This window comes from Bufo gargarizans, chromosome 2 (genome assembly GCF_014858855.1).
Source record: "Bufo gargarizans isolate SCDJY-AF-19 chromosome 2, ASM1485885v1, whole genome shotgun sequence".
Lineage (NCBI taxonomy): Eukaryota > Metazoa > Chordata > Amphibia > Anura > Bufonidae > Bufo > Bufo gargarizans.
In genome coordinates this window covers 104666065-104687618 of record NC_058081.1, presented here as the reverse complement: position 1 = coordinate 104687618, position 21554 = coordinate 104666065, and the positions used below count along the sequence as shown (strand labels likewise).

The following is a 21554-nucleotide window of genomic DNA, read 5'->3' as shown; positions in this document are numbered from 1 at the left end:
TTTTATAATAAAAAACAGAATAAAATAAAAAAGCTATGGCTCTCAGACTATGGAGACACTAAAATATTATTTCGGTTTCAAAAATGCTATTATTGTGTAAAACTTAAATAAATAAGAAAAAGTAGACATATTAGGTATTGCTACGTGCGTAACAATCTGCTCTATAAAAAGTCACATGACCTAATCCCTCAGGTAAACTCTGTAAAAATAAAAAATAAAAAATAAAAACGGTGCCAAAACATTCATTTTTTGGTTACCTTGCCTCACCAAAAACATAATATAGAGCAATTAAAAATCATATGTACCCCAAAATAGTACCAATAAAACTGGCACCTTATCCCCTAGTTTCCAAAATGTGGTCCCTTTTTTGAGTTTCTACTGTAGGGGTGCATCAGGGGGGCTTCAAATGGGACATGGCATCTAAAAACCAGTTCAGCTAAATTTGTCTTCCAAAAACCATATGGTGTTCCTTTCCTATTGCGCCCTGCCGTGTGCCTGTACAGCAGTTTACGACCACATATGGGGTGGTTTCTGTAAACCGCAGAATCAGGGTAATAAATATTGAGTTTTATTTGGCTGTTAACCCTTGCTTTGCTACTGGAAAAAAATTATTAAAATGTCAAATCTGCCCAAAAAGTGAAATTCTCAAATTTTATCTCCATTTTCCATTAATTCTTGTGTAACACCTAAAGGGTTAACAAAGTTTGTAAAATCAGTTTTGTATACATTGAGGGGTGTAGTTTCTAAAATGGGCTCATTTGTGGGTGGTTTCTATTATGTAAGCATCAAAAGTGACTTCCGACCTGAACTGGTCATTAAAAAATGTCCCCAAAAAATAAAATGTCATTTTCAAAATGATCCAAACATGGAGTAGACATATGGGAAATGTAAATTAATTACTATTTTTGGAGGTATTACTATCTATTATAAAAGTAGATAAATTGAAATTTGCTAATTTTTGCACATTTTTGGTCAATTTGGTATTTTTTTATAAATAAAAATGATATTTTTTTACTCATTTTTACCACTCTCATGAAGTACAATATGTAACGAGAAAACAATCTCAGAATGGCCTGGATAAGTAAAAGCGTTTTAAAGTTATCACCACATAAAGTGACAGTGTCAGATTTGCAAAAAATGGCCTGGGCAGGAAAGTGAAACAGGCCCGGGGTTGAAGGGGTTAAAGGGAGAGATCTGCAGCACTAAGAAAACACCTTCTGATCTGTGATAGGAGAGGGCTGCAGCAGAAAGGACACTCTTCCTCATCTGTGAGAGGGAGAGTGTTGCAGCAGAAAAGACACGTCTCCCTGACCTGTGATCAGAAGAGAGCTGCAGCAGAAAGGAGACACCTCCCTGAGATCTGAACTGAAGAGAGCTGAAGCAGAAAGGACATGCCCCCAAACTGCGATGGCAAGAGAGTTGCAGCAGAACATATACGTTCCCTGAGCTGTTATAGGGAAAGGGCTGCAGCAGAAAGCCCCCTGAGCTGCCAGCTTCAACAGAATCTAGCAGAGAAATTGGAGCAATGAATGGGGAGATTGCTGGATCCATGTGAGGTACAGGGCTGGTTCTAGCGTTATTAGAAAGATATTGTTATATACAATATGAGGTCTGATTTTCATTTTTTACATCAATCATGGGATAATCCCTTTAACTCCTTGCACTAGACAAAGAGATTTTGGACAGTTGATGACTCTGCAGTATTTACTTCTGCGAGGCGTACATATGGAATAGCTGCAAAGTCCACTTAGGCCTACTCCCTCTTTATACTATAATGATCTAATAAAGCAACAATTTAGTAATTGGGGTAGAACTGCAGATTGTAAGCTCAGGCAGACATGAATTCTCTGTTAAAGTTTCCAAATAACCACAAACCAAAACAGCTTGTTTCAGCAATATAAAAGTAATGCTAGATTTAAAACACACTGGAATACCCCTACTATTTCCAGCTCTTTTCCTATGCTCTAGACATAGAATAACATAAGGTTGTCAAAGGCAGTGATAGGGGCAGCTGAATAAATGTTACACGCACCACAATGACGTATGCACAGAGGCATTACCGGAAACATGTTGAGTAATGTTATCAATGTATACTAATATGCAGACAACCCCTTTAAAATGAAAGTCATCGCAGCGTTTATTGCCTGCCGGGCCGGCTAATTATACTGATGGAACATTCAGCTGGCCAGAAATTTCCTCTGTTAGAGAAATGTAGTATTCGAGCCCAAGCCCACGAGAGTGGAGGTCACTCCTTTTCACAACTTTTCACTGTGGTTCATAGAGGGGGGTCTCTCTGGTGGGGGTTCAATCCTTATGACTTCTGTATGCACAAATAGAACATATGAACAGGGGTTGTCCTCAAGATACAACCCCTTTAAAGGGTTGTCTCTCTCGACAGTGCAGAAGGAAATTATGGGGGCATTACATACCAAACTATATGTGAGGGATTATTTTGTATGTAGGGGAGGAAGGGCTTAAGAAGAGTTATTGGAATGCATCCTGGGAGATGCAGGTGCTTGATTGCCTCATATGAGCTGCTGCCCTCCCAGAGAAAGGAAAGAAAGTTCTCCAGATAAGTGAGGAAATAAAAGTTTTACATTTGGAGGAAACCCCCTTTTATGGTATGTTGATGTATGGTATGTGAGTGAGGCTTCTACATGATTTTGCCATGATCAAATTAGATTTAGCCAAGGCCGTCTACAGGTTTATGTGGATCCTTGGGCAGCAGAGTCTCAGTGGGCCTCCTGTCCATCAGACTGAAAGGCATCAGTTGATGGGGTGCTATTTATTGCTTAAAATGATGGACACCACTACACAACCCGACAGACCCCAAGTTAGTGGGGTCCATCAAGCATTGTAGGTTCATTGTGTGACAAATGTTACCTCTTGAATTATGTTTTTCCACTTCTGTGACAGAACAGAAAAATGGAAATCACAACGCAGATGTGAAATCACCCAATCCTAGTCCAAATATCCGCAGCCAGGAGCTCACTTATCCATACCAGGGCCAGATGTGCAGTCTTCCAGGCAGCCAGAGAAAGCTGTAGATTTGCAATGACCTTTACTAAGAACTATGCTCATCCAGACATCTGGGCTCAGGTACATGCACACTCTTCCAGAGACTCAGGTCCACGACTAACATACATTATGCTCACTTACATTATATATGTGCATAAGTATATATAGTGATCACTTATGCATATATAAAGTAAAAATTGTATTTTCTATTATTATGTTTTTTGTGGGTGCATCTTATGGTCCAGTGCATCTTATAGTCTGAAAAATACGGTATTTTCAGTTCCACTCATATATTATACCACCGCCCTGTGTCTGCAGGACGTCGCAGGTACTGGATTACTAGGAGAAATACAGTGGCCACAGAGAGGAGATTCCTTATTAGCATCCGCAGCTGCAGACAGAGGACAGCAAGTAAGGGAGGAGACTGACAAAAAGGCGGTTTAAAATTAAAAACATGCTGTCATCTAAGCAGAGGGACCCCCAGAGTACAGCAGGACCTGGCATCTGCTGTCACGGCTGAGGATGGGGAAAACCCTCAGCCGTGCGATGCCAGAAGATGTTAATTGGTACTCAGCCAGAACAACAGAAATAGGGAGCAGGTCACCTCCTATTGCGTCCCTAATCTGACCCTAAACTCCTAACCGTATGAGCCAACCCTGATGGTAGGAGGGCTCATACACCGGAACCTAATAGTCCCTGCTAGCCCTCAGGGTGGCCATGGACTAGGAGCTGGGTAGACAACCTGTTCCTCCTGGACGCGGAGAAACAGGAGTCTAAAGTGGCCAAGCTACAAAGAAAAGGGAGACATGAACAACTTATGGCAATGGCAGGTAAATGTAACAAATACAACACCTACCTGCCACAGACAAAAAGCCTGGAACCCATGTGCAAGTGCTGCTGTCCACAACACCACAAACAGACACAGCACACACCACACAATCACACAGGAACCCAGGACCATAAGCTGCAAAGAATAAAGACCAAACAAACATCTTCATAACATCATGTGACATAAATCTATGACCACAAGGGTGGCCCCCACTGGCAGATGGTAAATAACAGGAGGATGTCTCCAGCAACCATGGCTGAAGAACCCCTCAGCTAACTGAAACCAGCAGAGGCTTTATAGCCCAAAGTGGCCACACCCACACTCAGACACACCCAGTGCACACACACTGAGGGAGTTAACCCTTCCTTAACCAGGGAGTGTAGTGAAACCACATAAAGGGGAACACACAAACCAACTCTCACTGCAGCTGTTACCGTCGACAACGACATGCGTGGCAAACGTGTCCTGGGAGCCGGCCAGAAGGCCGAGACACTGCCACCACATGTACACAACACCACACATTGCCACGGGCAGCCACAGGCGAAGGGAAAATGTCAGAGTGCACACATAACATAAAACACAGTGCACACCAGACATTCAAAGTGCCTACAAACACACACACATAACCAAAGGCAGCCGCACGCATACCTGTTGTCCGTGGCAACCGCACTTGAGGCAACCTACTAAGTGCCCCCAGCTGCGGCTGACACAACACCAGACCGCGGGCAAGTGCATGCGGCTCCCAAGGAGTCACGACCATGGTCGTGACATCTGCTGACTTTAGCTCCCTATAAGCTGTAGGCAAATCAGGACCGATCATAGGTCCCACTGGGCTTGCGGTGGTGTTCATAGCAAGTTGGACAAATATTCTTTATGCTTGTCAAACCGGTGGTGGTGTGGTCCACTGACAATCAGTTGTCCATGGTCACATGTACTGATAGCTGACCCTGCATCTATCTCACTACAAATAGTACTGGCCTGTAACAGAAAGTTCAAGGACCCTGTAGCAAATAATGGATGGAATCCAACCTTGACTACTGACTGCAAGTAAGTTCAAAAAATGAGAATTATCATCCATACCTTCTGCAATTTTCTTTTTCTTGTTCACTCCAGGTTTCCTTTTTATGCACATTTGACTTCTCAATCTATCATGTAGATTCTTTCTTTTCCAGAGGCCAGAGAAGATATCACTATCTGCCCTTCACTTTAATGCATCCACAACCGTGGAGCTGAACCTCCTCCTATGCTAGGCTCAATTGACCCCTCAGCTGCTTGACCCCTAACTAGTGCTCACAGGGGGCGTAACTAGAATTCATAAGACCCCATAGAAAAATAAGATGGGAGTCCCCTACCACCTAGTGTAAGAAAATTAGACAGGCAATAACTAAATGTACACTACGTGCAGAATTATTAGGCAAATGAGTATTTTGACCACATCATCCTCTTTATGCCTGTTGTCTTACTCCAAGCTGTATAGGCTCGAAAGCCTACTACCAATTAAGCATATTAGGTGATGTGCATCTCTGTAATGAGAAGGGGTGTGGTCTAATGACATCAACACCCTATATCAGGTGTGCATAATTATTAGGCAACTTCCTTTCCTTTGGCAAAATGGGTCAAAAGAAGGACTTGACAGGCTCAGAAAAGTCAAAAATAGTGAGATATCTTGCAGAGGGATGCAGCACTCTTAAAATTGCAAAGCTTCTGAAGCGTGATCATCGAACAATCAAGCGTTTCATTCAAAATAGTCAACAGGGTCGCAAGAAGCGTGTGGAAAAACCAAGGCGCAAAATAATTGCCCATGAACTGAGAAAAGTCAAGCGTGCAGCTGCCAAGATGCCACTTGCCACCAGTTTGGCCATATTTCAGAGCTGCAACATCACTGGAGTGCCCAAAAGCACAAGGTGTGCAATACTCAGAGACATGGCCAAGGTAAGAAAGGCTGAAAGACGACCACCACTGAACAAGACACACAAGCTGAAACGTCAAGACTGGGCCAAGAAATATCTCAAGACTGATTTTTCTAAGGTTTTATGGACTGATGAAATGAGAGTGAGTCTTGATGGGCCAGATGGCTGGATTGGTAAAGGGCAGAGAGCTCCAGTCCGACTCAGACGCCAGCAAGGTGGAGGTGGAGTACTGGTTTGGGCTGGTATCATCAAAGATGAGCTTGTGGGGCCTTTTTGGGTTGGAGATGGAGTCAAGCTCAACTCCCAGTCCTACTGCCAGTTTCTGGAAGACACCTTCTTCAAGCAGTGGTACAGGAAGAAGTCTGCAAGGTAAGAAAAACATGATTTTCATGCAGGACAATGCTCCATCACACGCGTCCAAGTACTCCACAACGTGGCTGGCAAGAAAGGGTATAAAAGAAGAAAATCTAATGACATGGCCTCCTTGTTCACCTGATCTGAACCCCATTGAGAACCTGTGGTCCATCATCAAATGTGAGATTTACAAGGAGGGAAAACAGTACACCTCTCTGAACAGTGTCTGGGAGGCTGTGGTTGCTGCTGCACGCAATGTTGATGGTGAACAGATCAAAACACTGACAGAATCCATGGATGGCAGGCTTTTGAGTGTCCTTGCAAAGAAAGGTGGCTATATTGGTCACTGATTTGTTTTTGTTTTGTTTTTGAATGTCAGAAATTTATATTTGTGAATGTTGAGATGTTATATTGGTTTCACTGGTAAAAATAAATAATTGAAATGGGTATATATTTGTTTTTTGTTAAGTTGCCTAATAATTATGCACAGTAATAGTCACCTGCACACACAGATATCCCCCTAAAATGGCTAAAACTAAAAACAAACTAAAAACTACTTCCAAAAATATTCAGCTTTGATATTAATGAGTTTTTTGGGTTCATTGAGAACATGGTTGTTGTTCAATAATAAAATTAATCCTCAAAAATACAACTTGCCTAATAATTCTGCACTCCCTGTATGTATAATAGCCCCACATATCAGGAAACCAAAATTATAGCGAAAAGCTACTATATTGTTATTCCCCACAAAAAGGTGCAATGTTCTTGAATGTGATTGGGCCCCGCAACCTCTGGGCCTTACACCAAGTACTATGGCTGCTTTGGCTATAGTTACGCCCATTAGTGATCATCCTTCTAACCTGGCAATTACATTCTTGCAAGAGCTTTAGGCTGAGTCTACATCTAGACTTTTTGTAACACTTTTGATTGATTTTAACTATCCAGTAACATGGCAGTATTATTTATGGAGCCATAACAGGGCTCCCATATACAGTAGGTACATTGGGCCTCCTCTTTACCTCTGTATGTTTGCATCCATTACCTTGCTATAGGAGGAGTAATAAAGGATAGACTGGTGGGGATCTGACCCCTAGAATGAGGTATCCTGCACCCTCCTATGCTGGGTCCCCTGGACACCGTTGAAGTGTCACCAAATGTTGCTGCTCTCTGGAGACATGGTGCATCCCAATGGGAAATAGGTCAAGAGAGTCAGGGTTTGCAGTAAAACAGTGTGCTTCTTTACTGGAGGAACCTCAGTGCATAAAAATACAGACAAGTCACTGAGCTGGTTTCTCCAATCTCCTTTCAGGCAGAAAAAGGTTCTATGCTAAAGTAAGGCCTGAGCTAACCGTCCTTCTTTTTCTTAGAAGATTGGCACTGTGGCCCATGGTGGCCCAGAGTCTGTGGCTCAGTCATCTGGCTGGCTCTCTGGTCATAGGGCTGGCTCTGTGGCTCAGCATCCCCATCTCAGCGTCTTTTTCTGGTCACTCATGCAGTCTGACAGAGTCTCTCCTACTAAGCACTGGTCCTGATCTGCAGACAATTAGAGGCTCTGACTACTCTTTTTATACACAGTTTCTGGCTGAACTAGAACCTTCTAGTGGGAGGGGTGCGGTAGATAAACACTGCCTAAACAGAAACATTTTTACAATTTCTGTCTATCATAGACTTGCATAGAGTTTCAATGCAATTCTATGGGAATGAATAAGCAGTTTTTCCAGATATAAATAAGTCTTCAGACATAAACATCAAAGCTAAACCAGACAGTCAGAAAATCTGTATGTCTGCTTTTTCTTTCCAAAACTTTGCATAGGTAGAAAGTCATAAAGTCTTTCAGCATGTGCATTGACCCTTTCCACAGCGCAATGCAGCTATAGTGTAATAACACAGCAAATGAACAGGATATATTATAATAAACATATAAATGCAGTTCAACAATATGAAACAGCATACGTGGACACCGCAGCATAAATCACAGTGCAAGTTAACCCTTCAAAGCGCAACTAGTAGGCAGTGGATACCTTTACATAGTAGCAATAGGGGCAAATATCGACAAATGGACAAATGTCCATAGTCCAAAGTACTCTTGCGGTCCAGTCTGGGATCTTTGTGAGCTGCAGGTCAGTTTCTACAGTTAGTGAAGTCCCATGCACAGATAAATACATTCAGAAAATCATGTATTACGCCTTAGCTAAGAATAGTTGGTTAGTCACAAAATAATGTCCTGAGAAAACCTCCAGACGGAAAGTGCACAACCCACAGGAATGCCGTAAAAAAAATGATCTGAACGGGAGCTGATGTTAAATTAACCCATATGTTTTCTCAGGAAAGGATTCAGGCTGCTCTGCTAGAACTTTAATTAGTCCTTGTAGCTGATGTTACAACAGGACAGTGACATGGCGTGTATGGGGCTATGGCAGGCCTGATGCCAGCACATCAGAAGTCGCTAATGCTGCATCTAGAAGGACATTCCTGGCCATATTCTTTACACTTGTTCTTCTCGGACATTAGTCTGAACTCTAGCAGAGAAGTGATATTTTGCATTAGACCCTGTACTCCATTTCTATGATCCTTTCAGAACTTTATGAAAGACTTGAAAAAGCCAGTGAGATGCAAAAATAAGCCTACAGAACCATGAGGACAGACTGTAAAGTGTTTTGTCCACGTGTAATCTTTCCGCATGTTTCATATTAAATTAAAGCCAGAATCTCCTCTGTGGCTTTCTACATATGTATAGCAGCAGGAGAATTAAAGGGACAGTGATATCATTAGAGTCTAAATAGTGGACACCTGTAGAAAAGCCTTGTTCTAAAGGCAGCAATCCACCTTCAGGTCCCAGATGTTAAATGGGCTTTATGGCGGTATGTAAACATACAATTATTGCAGAGGTTGTCTGGCCGGTAAAAATTTTATTTTTTAAAGTAAAAATGGTCAGAATGGTCCCCACTGGTCTCCAGTGCCTGGTCACACAGAATGCAGCAAACACTGACTACACCATGAGTAGCATTAGGACTTTTCAGTTGTCAGCCCATGGATATTAACAGGAACACTCCTATGGGGAAAAGCAGAAATGTGATGCGTAATGTAACTAACTGTTCTGTCCTACAGATCGCCACATAAGCCTTGCCTTTGCTTTACAAAGCCCTCTATGAAAGTCATGTGTGCATACACTTTCCATATGAATTTTCAATGCTGGTACAACAAAAGGTCACATTCCAGATGAAAAGAATAAAAAGAATACATAAAATAGGAAAAATGTTGTGTAACTAAAATTGCATGTAACTTGCATGATAACAGGGACTGTGTGACACATGTGAACCTGTAACCCATTAGTAGAAAGCAATGGAGAAGTAAAATGACCACTCTGCAAACTCCTTTAAGTAGGCTGGGGTATTTCTTGTCAAAGTATGTATACTAGTAACATATGGTTTAGAAGTTCCCTAGATCATAGTTTCTCAGCCTCTGGTGGGAAGCATATGTGGTGTCGCAAACCATGCTTTTTTCGCCTACTTCAGCGACTGTTGCAAACTGGCTTGCTGGAGCTGGAGCAGAGGATGGGAGTGGTAGTGGCTCTGGCTGCAATAACTGTTCACAGTGGCAATCCTCACACCAATGCTTCCTATGGCCAGGACAATGGGATTAGCTCTCTCTGCAATGGGAATACCCCCTTTTCTCCTAGAGGCTCATTTCCATATATTAAAACTTCATTTTTCTCTTCAATGCGGGCACATATGAACATGGGACCAATACCGATGTTTTCAGCTGCCAAGTGCACATGTAACAGGTCATCCAGTGTCATAGGTACAAATCTGATGACAGGTGCCCTTTAAGTGCAGAATTGGAGTTGTAGTACATTCAACAGCTGCACAGGCTGGTACAGTGGTCATAATGGGAGATTTTAACTTTCCAGGGATTGACTGGGTTCATAGTTCTGTCTCAAACAAAAAGAAAAGAAAATTCCTCAACTTACTGCAGGACCACTTTATGGGCCAGTTTATAGAAGCTCCCACTAGGGGGCGATGCTCTGTCAGACAGGACCTTTGCTGAAAGGGGACTACAGGCATTACATATAAGTCCTTTGTAGCCACTCATACTCATCTAGTATCAGCCTGGTTTCACTTCATCTTCACTCATCTAGCTAGGATATATTCACACAACTCTCCCAGTTCTTTAGAAACTAAATCCACTTAAGCTATGGAATATGTGCCTAATATGGATCTAAAGTAAGCTCAATAACTGAATTGTCCGCTCATCAGGTTCAATTCTACTTATTCAACCTCTATAAGAACACATCGACTTTTCAGGCTGGCTGCAGCGACCACAGCATAAGTAACGGGTGTCAAATTGATGTAACTTCTGGCAAATATGATTTTTATGTCATTCCATTGAGTCAATGCTTTCATTGTGTTATTCAGATCATAAAACAGTATGACTGCAGTATTAAAAACTGTGGCCAGAGGACTTGTTTCATCCTTTTTACATACCTCCCAAAATTGCATATGGCCAAAGAATAATACTTATGCTGTGCTCTTTTTTGTCCAATATTCTATGCTGATTAATTTCTTAATATACGTACATTAAAGGCTGACTGCCTCAATTTTTCTGGAACAGAGCTCCGAATCCCCTGCACTTAGGCCCTTTTCACACGGGCGAGTATTCCGCGCGGGTGCGATGCGTGTTAGTTGACCGCATTGCATCCGCACTGAATCCGGACCCATTCATTTCTATGGGGCTGTGCACATGAGCGGTGATTTTCACGCATCACTTGTGCGTTGCGTGAAAATCGCAGCAAGCTCTATTTTGTGTGTTTTTCACGCAACGCAGGCCCAATAGAAGTGAATGGGGCTGCGTGAAAATCCCAAGCAAGTGCGGAGGCGGTGCGATTTTCACGCACGGTTGCTAGGAGACGATCTGGATAGGGACCCGATCATTATTATTTTCCCTTATAACATGGTTATAAGGGAAAATAATAGCATTCTGAATACAGAATGCATAGTAAAATAGGGCTGGAGGGGTTACATTTAAAAAAAAATAATTTAACTCACCTTAATCCACTTGTTCGCGCAGCCGGCATCTCTTCTGTCTTCATCCTTGAGGAATAGGACCTTTGATGACGTCACTACGCTCATCACATGGTCCATCACATGACCCATCACCATGGAGATGGATCATGTGACGGACCATGTGATGAACGCAGTGATGTCATCAAAGGTCCTATTCCTCACAGATGAAGACAGAAGAGATGCCGTCTGCGTGAACAAGTGGATTAAGGTGAGTAAAACTTTTGTAAAAAATTTTTTAACCCCTCCAGCCCTATTTTACTATCCATTCTGTATTCTATTATTTTCCCTTATAACCATGTTATAAGGGGAAATAATACAATCTACACAACCTTGAACCCAAGCCTGAACTTCTCTGAAGAAGTTCGGGTCTAGGTACCACATACAGTTTTTTATCACGCGCGTGCAAAACACTTTGCACCCGCGCGATAAAAACTGAACAACGGAACACAATCGCAGTCAAAACTGACTGCAATTGCGTACCTACTCGCGCGGGTTTGCCGCAACGCATCCGGACCTTATCCGGACAGGCTCGTGTGAAAGAGGCCTTACAGTTAAATGCTAAAATTCTGCTTGCTTGAAGCCAACACTAGGGGGGTGCATACTGTTACATTGTTGAGTTCAATGTAAAAATTTAAAAATGGTATAGTGTTAGCTCCCCCTAGTAGTTTCTACTGGCAGACAATTTTTTATAAATTGAAAGGATTGTCCTGCTGGTTAAAATTAAATAAAATTATTTAAATGATAAAATCTGTCATCAACCTCATCAATTCCCATTCGTCGCTGGTATTCTACTGATCTCTCTTAACACAGGAGGTTCCGCGGCTCAGCTAGTCACTGGCTGCAGTGGTGACCTTCCTAAACATTAACTTATGTGAAAAGGGATCCAGAAGTAAGGACCAGTGGGATGGGGGCATCTTAGAAGGATTGGCACAGGGTTTAGAGGAGATTCTTTTGAGGTGACTATGACTTAATTTATCTTTTTAAGCCAATCTGTGTTTTTTAAACCTTTCAACAGTTTTATCTCCCTATCTTATTAGGGAATACACATTTTGTAGAGAGGGTCCCCCGCTCTCCACCCCTTTTATATACCAGACCACTTTTATGGACATTCTCCTACAGTGGGCCATGATGACAAGCTTGACCTGCAGTGATCGGCTGATCTGCAGATATTTTTTCTGTCAGACAACTAGAGCTCCGAGAGGTTAAGATATTAATCAGTAAGGAGCACAGATTTAGATTTTAAAAAAAACTAGATTATGTTTTCATGTTGAACATTCACTTTAAAGTTGAGAATAAAAATAAGCAGAAACTGAGCTTTTTATTCCAATGCAAATATCTAGTGCAGCGTGTGGCTTTCTCTACTTAGAAAAATGTACTATAACTTCTTATTGTTCCTGTCACTGGTTGCTGAGAATCCGTAAGATCCCCAGTCAGAAAATCTGCAAAACCATAACCCATAATGCATTTTATAGTATAGTACTAGAGTATCCATGCTGATCCTAGATGCTGCCAAAATGTCCACAAATCAATCATAGAAACCTGTGAAGAACTTCCAGGTTTGGCGAAACCCTAGAAGACGATCTCATAACATAAAAATAAAAAATAAAAAATCTGCATTGCTGTATTTGTATCTGGCTAAAAGGCAGTATACAAATGTCAAGTTTAAAGGGAACCTGTCACCATGATTTTGCGCATAGAGCTGGGGACATGGGCTCCTAGATGGCCACTAGCACATCTGCAGTACCCAGATCCCATAGCTCTCTGCGCTTTTATTGTGTTAAAAAACAGTTTTGATTGATATGCAAATTACCTGATATGAGTCCTGTAGCCGGAGATGAGTCAAGCGGAAAGGAGCCCAGCACCGCCCCGCGTCCTCCGAATCTCCTCCTTGCTGGCTGACGTCACTGAGCTGGAGCACCGAAATCTCGCGATGCGCGAGCTAGCGCATGCGCAGTTCGTTCCCTGTGCTGATGCCAGCACAGGGAATGAACATGATGCCGACACTGCGCATGCGCTAGCTCGCGCATCGCGAGATTTCGGCGCTCCAGCTCAGTGACGTCAGCCAGCAAGGAGGAGATTCGGAGGACGCGGGGCGGTGCTGGGCTCCTTTCCGCTTGACTCATCTCCGGCTACAGGACTCATATCAGGTAATTTGCATATCGATCAAAACTGTTTTTTAACTCAATAAAAGCGCAGAGAGCTATGGGCACTGGGTATTGCAGATGTGCTAGTGGCCATCTAGCAGCTCTTGTCCCCAGCTCTATGCGCAAAATCATGGTGACAGGTTTCCTTTAAAGGGATATTCCCATCTCAGACTCTGATGGCATTTCACTAGGATATGCCATTAATGTCAGATAGGTACAGGTCCCACCTCTGGGAACTGCGCCTATCTCCAGAACAGGGCCCCCAAGGTGAGGACACAACACAAGCATGGCCACACCGTGTTCACTGCTGTGGGAGTTCTGGCTATTTCCAGCAGTCCAGTAGTGGTGAATGGAGAGGACGCCGTGCATTATTTTTGAGGCCCTGTCCTGGAGCTAGGATTGGGTTCCAGAGGAATCGCTAACCCCTTTAATGCCAATCTTTAGCTGTAGATACTGAAAAAACAGAAAAATTATTGGGAGAGATTTATCAAAAGTGGTGTAAAGGAAAACTAGCTTAGTTGCCCATAGCAACCAATCAGATTCCACCTGTCATTTTTCAGAGCTCCTTTGGAAAATGAAAGGTGGAATCTGATTGGCTGCTATGGGCAAGTAAGACAGTTTTCCTTTACACCACTTTTGATGAATGTCCCCCACTGTTTCTGGAAAATCATCTGGACCTATAACCACCACCAGCAAGTCATCTTTCCTGTTGTTGTTTAGCTGCTAAGATTTTAAAGGGGAAGACCTTTGGTCTGGCCTGGTGCTGTTTTCCAACAATTTTTTGTAGCCAGAAAAGTGTGATAAAACTTCAGTAATTGAGTCACGGCACCACAATTTTGAAGCCCCATCCATGTTCATATGTCACAGAATAAGTGGAAAAGGAGACATAAGTATAGCATTTAGCCTGTCAAACACCATGTCTTTCAATCTATTTACACTAAAAAGAGCATTTGTCATCAGGATTAGTCCTACTAAACTAAGCATACTGCCAGGTAGGGTTGATCCTGCTGATGAAAATGATACCTGTCTTGTGAAAATTGGTTGCTGTGTTCTTGAGAGTTATAGTCTTTATATTCAGTGCACCAAGGGTTGGGTCCAAGCCCCTTGGTGCCCTCAGCATCTGTTTTCCCACCCTCAGTGCACTAAAGCCCTCAACTTGCATAAAGAGTAAGGCCTTATTCATACATCAGTGATTGTGAGCCAAAACCCGGATTGGAGCCTCCAGAGAGTTAGGGCTCATGCACACAAACGTATTTTCTTTCCGAGTCCATTCCGTTTTTTTTCGGACCATATGCGGAACCATTCATTTCAATAAGTCCAAAAAAATGGAAGTTACTCTGTGTGCATTCTGTTTCCGTATAGCCTTATTTCCATTCCGCAAAAAAATAGAACATGTCCTATTATTGTCCGCATTACGGACAAGGATAGGACTGTTCTGTTAGGGGCCAGCTCTTCCGTTCCGCAAAATACGGAATGCACACGGACGTCATCCGTATTTTTTGCGGATGTGTTTTTTGCAGACCGCAAAATACAAACGGTCGTGTGCATGAGCCCTTAAGGTATAATGGAAAGATCTGAACCAGTTCTGTGTTTTTGACCCGCACCTGGTTTTGGCTCAAAATCACTGATGGAAAGAACTGATCAAAACACTGATGTGCAAATAAAGCTTAGGCCTCATGCACACGGCTGAGGTTTGGTCCAAAACTGCGGCTCGGGTGTGGACCCATTCACTTACAACTACGATCATTCTCTGTGCTGGGACTATTAAAAGTACACCAGTGCCTCCTAGAACCATATACTCTTTGGGATGTACATATCGCAGGTTAAGAACCAAACCTCTAGTAGATACCCTTCACATAGTCATACATCCTATCATCCAATACATATCATTTATCAATCACATGTAAATAATATGTGAAGCAATCACATAAAGAAGAGGTTGTCCAGGATTAAAATAAAACAAAAACAGCGCCACATCTGTCCATTGGCTGTGTCTGGTACTGAAGTCCATCCTGGTTCAAGCGAATGGTGCTAAGTTGCAATATTAGACACACACAACCCATGGAAAGATGTGGTGCTTCTGGTAAAAAAAAAATAATCATTTTTCTAACTTTGGACAGCTTCTTTAAAATAAGCCAGAACTGATTAAAAACTGGCTAACAGGGGCACAACTGGGGTAATATCAAGATTATAGAGATGAAATAAATCCAGTAGGACATCTCCACCTGTCCATAGTTTGTAAAGCCCATCTAGTACTGGTTTCTATCTATTATTCTAGATCTAAAATGGTGTAGGTTATGTATATTAACCAAGCTCTTTACACCCTAGGTTTCTCTAATATATTTTTCTCATCCTTCCCACCAGGTATCACTCCTCCCATCATTGATAGTCCCTCCACTGTGACATGGGAATGCTCTTCAATCTCCTCATCCCCACTCCTCTTTCCTGACATCTTTGTGAATTGTAAAGTAGCTGAGATGATTTCTGACCTGTCCTCCACTGCCTCCTTTCGGTCCTGAGCTCCCCCAATTCTGCAATCTTCAGAAGATGCCAAACCCAGCACCCCTGCCCCCCTATGTAACTCTGTGCACCACTCTCGTCTTTCATCTTTCTAGCCCCTGCTCCTCACATTTCTGCTATGCTTTGGGATTTTGGACTGACGGCATATTTTGTTTCCAGTTGCTGCCAGATGTTTAATTCTCTCGAAGTGTCCGGCTTCAGCCAAGAAAGAGAAGATTCCTCCTCATTAAAAGGACAAATCGACTCCTATCCCTAATGTCAAACATCTTTAGCTCCAGAAGCACTTACACCTCCTGTCAGCTGTCATTTATATCAGTGCCAGTCTACAAAGCTGGCATATGCCAGTCCTTACAATCACTCTCATTCTGCAGGGCATGCACATAACATAACTCATAAATTGTAAACTTAGAGTTTGTCAGCAACAAAGTGTCTCATAGAAGAGATCTCAACCATCCTGGAAAATGTAATGATCATTAAAATGCGCAAAACACTACAGAGAGCATTGAGTGGCACTTTTCCTGGCATATCTAATCAATGATCAATATAATTTCATCAAATGTCACCCAGTGTACGTGGCCCACAATGAACTATCCTAGTCTTAATAGTTATCAAGCACTGTAACATAATGTCATGCTTTGCTCTGTGTTAGTAAGGGTTAATCAGAAGATGACAAGTCCTCATTATGTCTAATATCAATGGTCCAGATGGTTGTTCATCTCACCTGGCAGGAAGAATAGCGCCCAGGCAGTGACGAGCCCTCTCCTGTGATCCATGCTGCAGACTCCGTCTGTGGGGGTCCCTCTGCCAGACTGGTAGCTGGAGAAGCTGCCACTTTCCCACTTCAGTCTCCGCTATTCCCTGGCTCCCAAACTTAAGAGTTACATAGTAGACTGAGGAAGTGGGAGGACCAGACTCTGGTAGGAGGTGTAAGTGGTACAGGGGACAGGACAAGAGCAGAAAAGCAGGCAGTATGAGGACATTAATCAAAAGGTCATCAATAAAGAAAGACAAAGAATGTGAACCTTGCAGTGTGGCCCCATAAATAGACCCATGAGTCACATCACGGTGGATAAAGTCTGTCAGCTTCTGTGTTGCAATACCTGCTTCTTCTAGTTTTCTAAAAAAATAAAAGTTTTTCTTCTTTTTTTTTAGGGGGGGGGGGGCGATCACAGAAGAATCTGTAGTCACAGATTCAGTGTCCGTTATGAAATGATTTTACATCTGGCCACATCATATTACGCAATAACAGCCCTTCTGGAAGCCAACGCACTACAAATACTTCCAGAGCAGAAAATGTCCATACTGCTAGCAAAGATCCGTTTCAGGAAGTTACATTTTAATGTCTGTATTGTGGCCACAAAACCCAGACCCCTGCGTTTCTACCAAACCAAATTTAGATCACTGTAGAACCCTATACTTAGGGCACATGAAGCATATTATAGCAGTGCACAGTGGATGTACAGCTGAACTGCTTAGTGCTGTGATGGCTAACCTCCGGCACTCCAGCTGTGGTAAAACTACTACTCCCAAGATGTATACACTTGCTTGGCTGTTCTCAGAACTCCATAGAAATCAATAAAGCATTGGCTGGGACGTCGTAGTTTCAACACAGCTGCCGGAGTGCCGGAGGTTAGCCATCACTGGATAGGTATGTCTACAGGCTCTGCGTGCTGCTGTAGAGGCTCCATCAAGTGCTGTAGGTCAGATCCATACCAATCAATGAGGGCATCAACATATGAGATGGTGCCATTTTGATGAATATATAATGTATTAATGTATTGAATAACTTCCACAATAAAAATAAACTTATTTTTTATTTTTTTTGGGAGGGGGGGGGGGGAGGAGACATTCTCTTTTTTGGCACTGGTTTCTACTATGTTCACCAAATTACATGTTAAATTTATGCTAGGGGTCATCACAGTTATAGCAGTACCAAATTGATATATATTTTTTTATATGTTACTACTTTTGCACAACAAATGTTGATTTCTAACATTATTTCGCTTTCCCTTACGCTGGGTTCAGACCTGAGCGTTCGCGATGGAGCGCTCTGTATGCGCGATTCTCCGGGCGTCTCACATACGCGGCTCCGGAACAAGCGAACGCCCATTGTCGCGCGTTCCCGCTGAAGTCTATGTACGGGAACGCGCGACAAGACTCCCCAAAGAAGCTTATGTACTTCTTGGGGCGTCGGGCGTTTTACAGCGCGATCGTACACGCTGTAAAACGCTCAGGTGTGAACCATTCCCATAGGAAATCATTGGTTCTTGCCTGTTGAGCGTTTTACAGCGCGTAGGAACGCGCTGTAAAACGCTCAGGTGTGACCCCAGCCTTAGTCCTAACAATAATACAATAATGGGGAATTTCTGTCCCTATATTCTGGTAGGACAGATGGAATCTTTAATTACATCAACTGATTAGTAGAACACGCCTCCTTCATCGATAAAAGCCAATGAGAGAGAGGTTTGTGCTGCTTTTAGGACTTATGGAACACAGACTAATGTTAGAAATCAGAGCTTCCCTTATGTCCTACCAAAAGCACAATAATAAGGAATTAAAGGGAATCTGCCACCTCCCCTGAGCTCTATGAAGTGCACTGTACTGCCCCTGACTCCAGATTACTTAGTTCCCATGCTGTGTGTCCACAAACTGGAGCTGGAATACATTGAGAGGACTCATCTTGGAGTGTTCTCCATTATGCGTGCATTATGAGTCCTTGCAATTTATTCCAGTGCCAATTTGCAGGTGGACAGCAGACACCCAAAGGGGTGAGTATGGATATATAAATTAGTAATTAAGAGTCCGGGGCAGCAGTACTATTTGTTTAGTATTGTACTTGAAAGGGCTTGGGGAAGGTGATAGACTCCTTTTAACAAGAAGTATTAGGGAGGGTGTTGTTGTATAACGTAATTTAGAATAGACTGCCAAAAGCCATACTTTCTGAAATCAGGGCAGACAAGCTATAATGGTTAATAAAGAGTGAGCTCCAATAAGCTGTACTACAGATCATATCCAGTGGGATTAGACTTTACGTGAGAAATAGAGACTAAAAGACTGGAATGGGTTATAACCAAAACTGGGTCGTGCTAACCCCTGAGACCTGAAAGATAGATTAGCTTTCTTAATCCACCTACTCAAGGTAGGTATGGAGGACTTACTGGCCCTTTTCTGCTGGTTAAAAATATAGACATTCTCATTCTTCCTATCTGCGTATATTTAAACATGTGCCAAGGTTCAAGGAATGAAATTTAAGCTTCTCCTCTAAGGAGGGCTTAGGACAAAACATTTACAAAAGATGGAACCTTAGGAGTGAAGTTTGTTGCCATGAGTTCTGACTCTGGGATTCCTCATCTTTGGGTGATGAAAGATCTTCAGACTCAGTAACCACTGCCCTGGTACAGAATGACGATGACTCAAATGGCCTGCTACAACATTGATGGATCCCCAAATGTGGACTGCAGACAGATGGGTAAGGGACAGATGGGTAAGGGTCTTCCATGACAAGAGTACCCCCACTCCCCTGAGAAAAGGTTGAGATTGAGTGTGTCCCTATTTGTTAATGTATAAGATGGAGCTTGTGTAGTCCAATTGATTTTGACTGCCTTCCCTTCTATCAAAGGGGCTGTTACAGAACAGCAAGTGTAGAACTACTATGCCAACTAACCTTTTAGGCTTAGGACTAACCCTACGTGTATTATTCCAGGGCTCACCTGGTATTCACCCTTTGACCCATGCCCTTTAACATTACATGTTGACCAAGTTAAAGTACCCTACTGATTCTTAGACTACCTTATGTACCTTGCTCTTTCAGTAGCCCGACACACTACCTCTGCTCTTGGATTGGCCAGAGCTGCTGACATTTGTCATTATGTAATGATAATTTTTATGGAGAAATGCAGGTTGCTTTAATGGTATAATGGTCTTCTAGAGTCCAATATTTTAAACATTTTGCAACTACATGTGATCTTCACTTATTTTCACTTAAACCACTGATAAGATCATGTATGTTTGCATTGACATAAGCTGGCCTCAGTAAGGCTACTTTCACACTTGCGTTCGGGGCTCCGCTTGTGAGTTCCATTTGAAGGCTCTCACAAGCGGCCCCGAACGCATTCGTCCAGCCCTAATGCATTCTGAGTGGATGCGGATCCGCTCAGAATGCATCAGTCTGGCACCGTCTGTCCTCAGCTGGCCTGGCCGTGCGGAGGCAAACGGATCCGTCCAGAGTTACAATGGAAGTCAATAGGGGCGGATCCGTTCGAAGGTGACACAATATGGTGCATTTTTCAAACTGATCCGCCCACCATTGACTTTCAATGTAAAGTCTGGACGGATCCGTCTGAATACAAATTGTACTTAGACTTTTTTAGTAAAATATAATGCAAACAGTTCTGTCTGAACAGATACCATCGTTTGCATTATAGGAGCGGATCCGTCTGTACAAATACCAGATGGATCCGCTCTGAACGCAAGTGTGAAAGTAGCCTAAGAAGAGTCATCAAATATCAAGCATGAGCTTAGAGAATCTAGGAAAGCATCAAGGACGAGAGAGGAGTCTAATGGTATTTTAAGCAATTAGGAAAAGTCAAGGATTAACCAGGATCAAGCAAAGGTCATTCAGGAAAAATCAATTGCATCTGAACAGGTTTGGAATCAAAAGTTAAGAAGCTTATGCTGAATGGATCAATGGCATTGGATGCCAGCAGCTAAAGATTTGTTACTTTCAGCAGACAGCATGTAAGAGTTAAACAGGAAAGTGGGCAGTATAGGCAAGTAAGGGCATTGTTTAATACAGGCACTATATCAAAAATGTACTTACCTGACATGTTCTTTTCCTGGAGTCCATAGGGAGGATAGAACATGCCTTCTCCAGCACTCTTTTGCCAAAATTGGAACCCTCTGCCACGAGAATGTCCAGTCGATAGTGCTTCAGGGCTCGTTCACACGAACGTGTGCTGCCCGTTGCTGTATTGCGGACCGCATTTGCGGATCCACGATCCCCATGCGGCTGCCCCACGGACAGTGCCCGTGCATTGCGGACCGCAATTTGCGGTCCACAGCACAGGCACGGGCTTCACGCGAACGTGTGAACGAGCCCTCAGAATGCAGAAAGTGAAGACCAAGTAGTTGTTGAGCAAAGTTGATCCAATGGTACATGTCCAAATTCCGTCCAGCAATCGACAGTAGCCCAGGTAAGATGTGCTTTAACCCTTTCATGACCCTTTCATACAGCTATATATGTGCTATCTGCACATACCCCGTGCAGATAGCACGTATATAAACGTTTTGTCAGCTCTTTAATCCAATCATTGTAAAGCTCTTAAAAACTTCTACCCAGTGGCGTAGCTAGAAATTACTGGGCCCCACAGCAAATTTTTAAATGGGGCTCCCCTCCCACAGTAATTTTTTTGCAACCCCTTCCTCTCATGCCGCCCCCATTCCCGTGGCTAGTAAAGATTGCTCTGGCAGCTGTTTCATCCGTTTTCTACACTATCTATACCGTCACTATATATAATTTCATTGTGTAATACAGTTGAGGGGGCCTTATAAAAATCGTTTAGTCCTCCTCCTCCTAGATGGGCCCCTTCTGGGTCAGGGCCCCAAAAGCAGCTGCTTCCCCTGCTTCCCCTATATTTACGCCCCTGCTTCTACCCCTGCACTGCCGCTGTCACGAACAGCCTACCGCTGTGCCCAACCTGCCCCCCTGTATCTGATG

The 21554-nt window shown here is 43.0% G+C and overlaps 1 protein-coding gene across 1 annotated transcript in view; it reads right to left on the bottom strand.

Annotated features, from left to right (window-relative positions):
• ITGA11 (integrin subunit alpha 11) overlaps positions 1-16830 on the bottom strand; it is a 129879-nt gene extending 113049 nt beyond the window's left edge. The window contains exon 1 of the mRNA XM_044283139.1: positions 16560-16830. Within this exon, the coding sequence (XP_044139074.1) occupies positions 16560-16611 (52 nt within the window). The 5' untranslated portion in view covers positions 16612-16830. The remainder of the gene's footprint in view (positions 1-16559) is intronic.
• Between the last annotated feature and the right edge of the window lie 4724 nt (positions 16831-21554).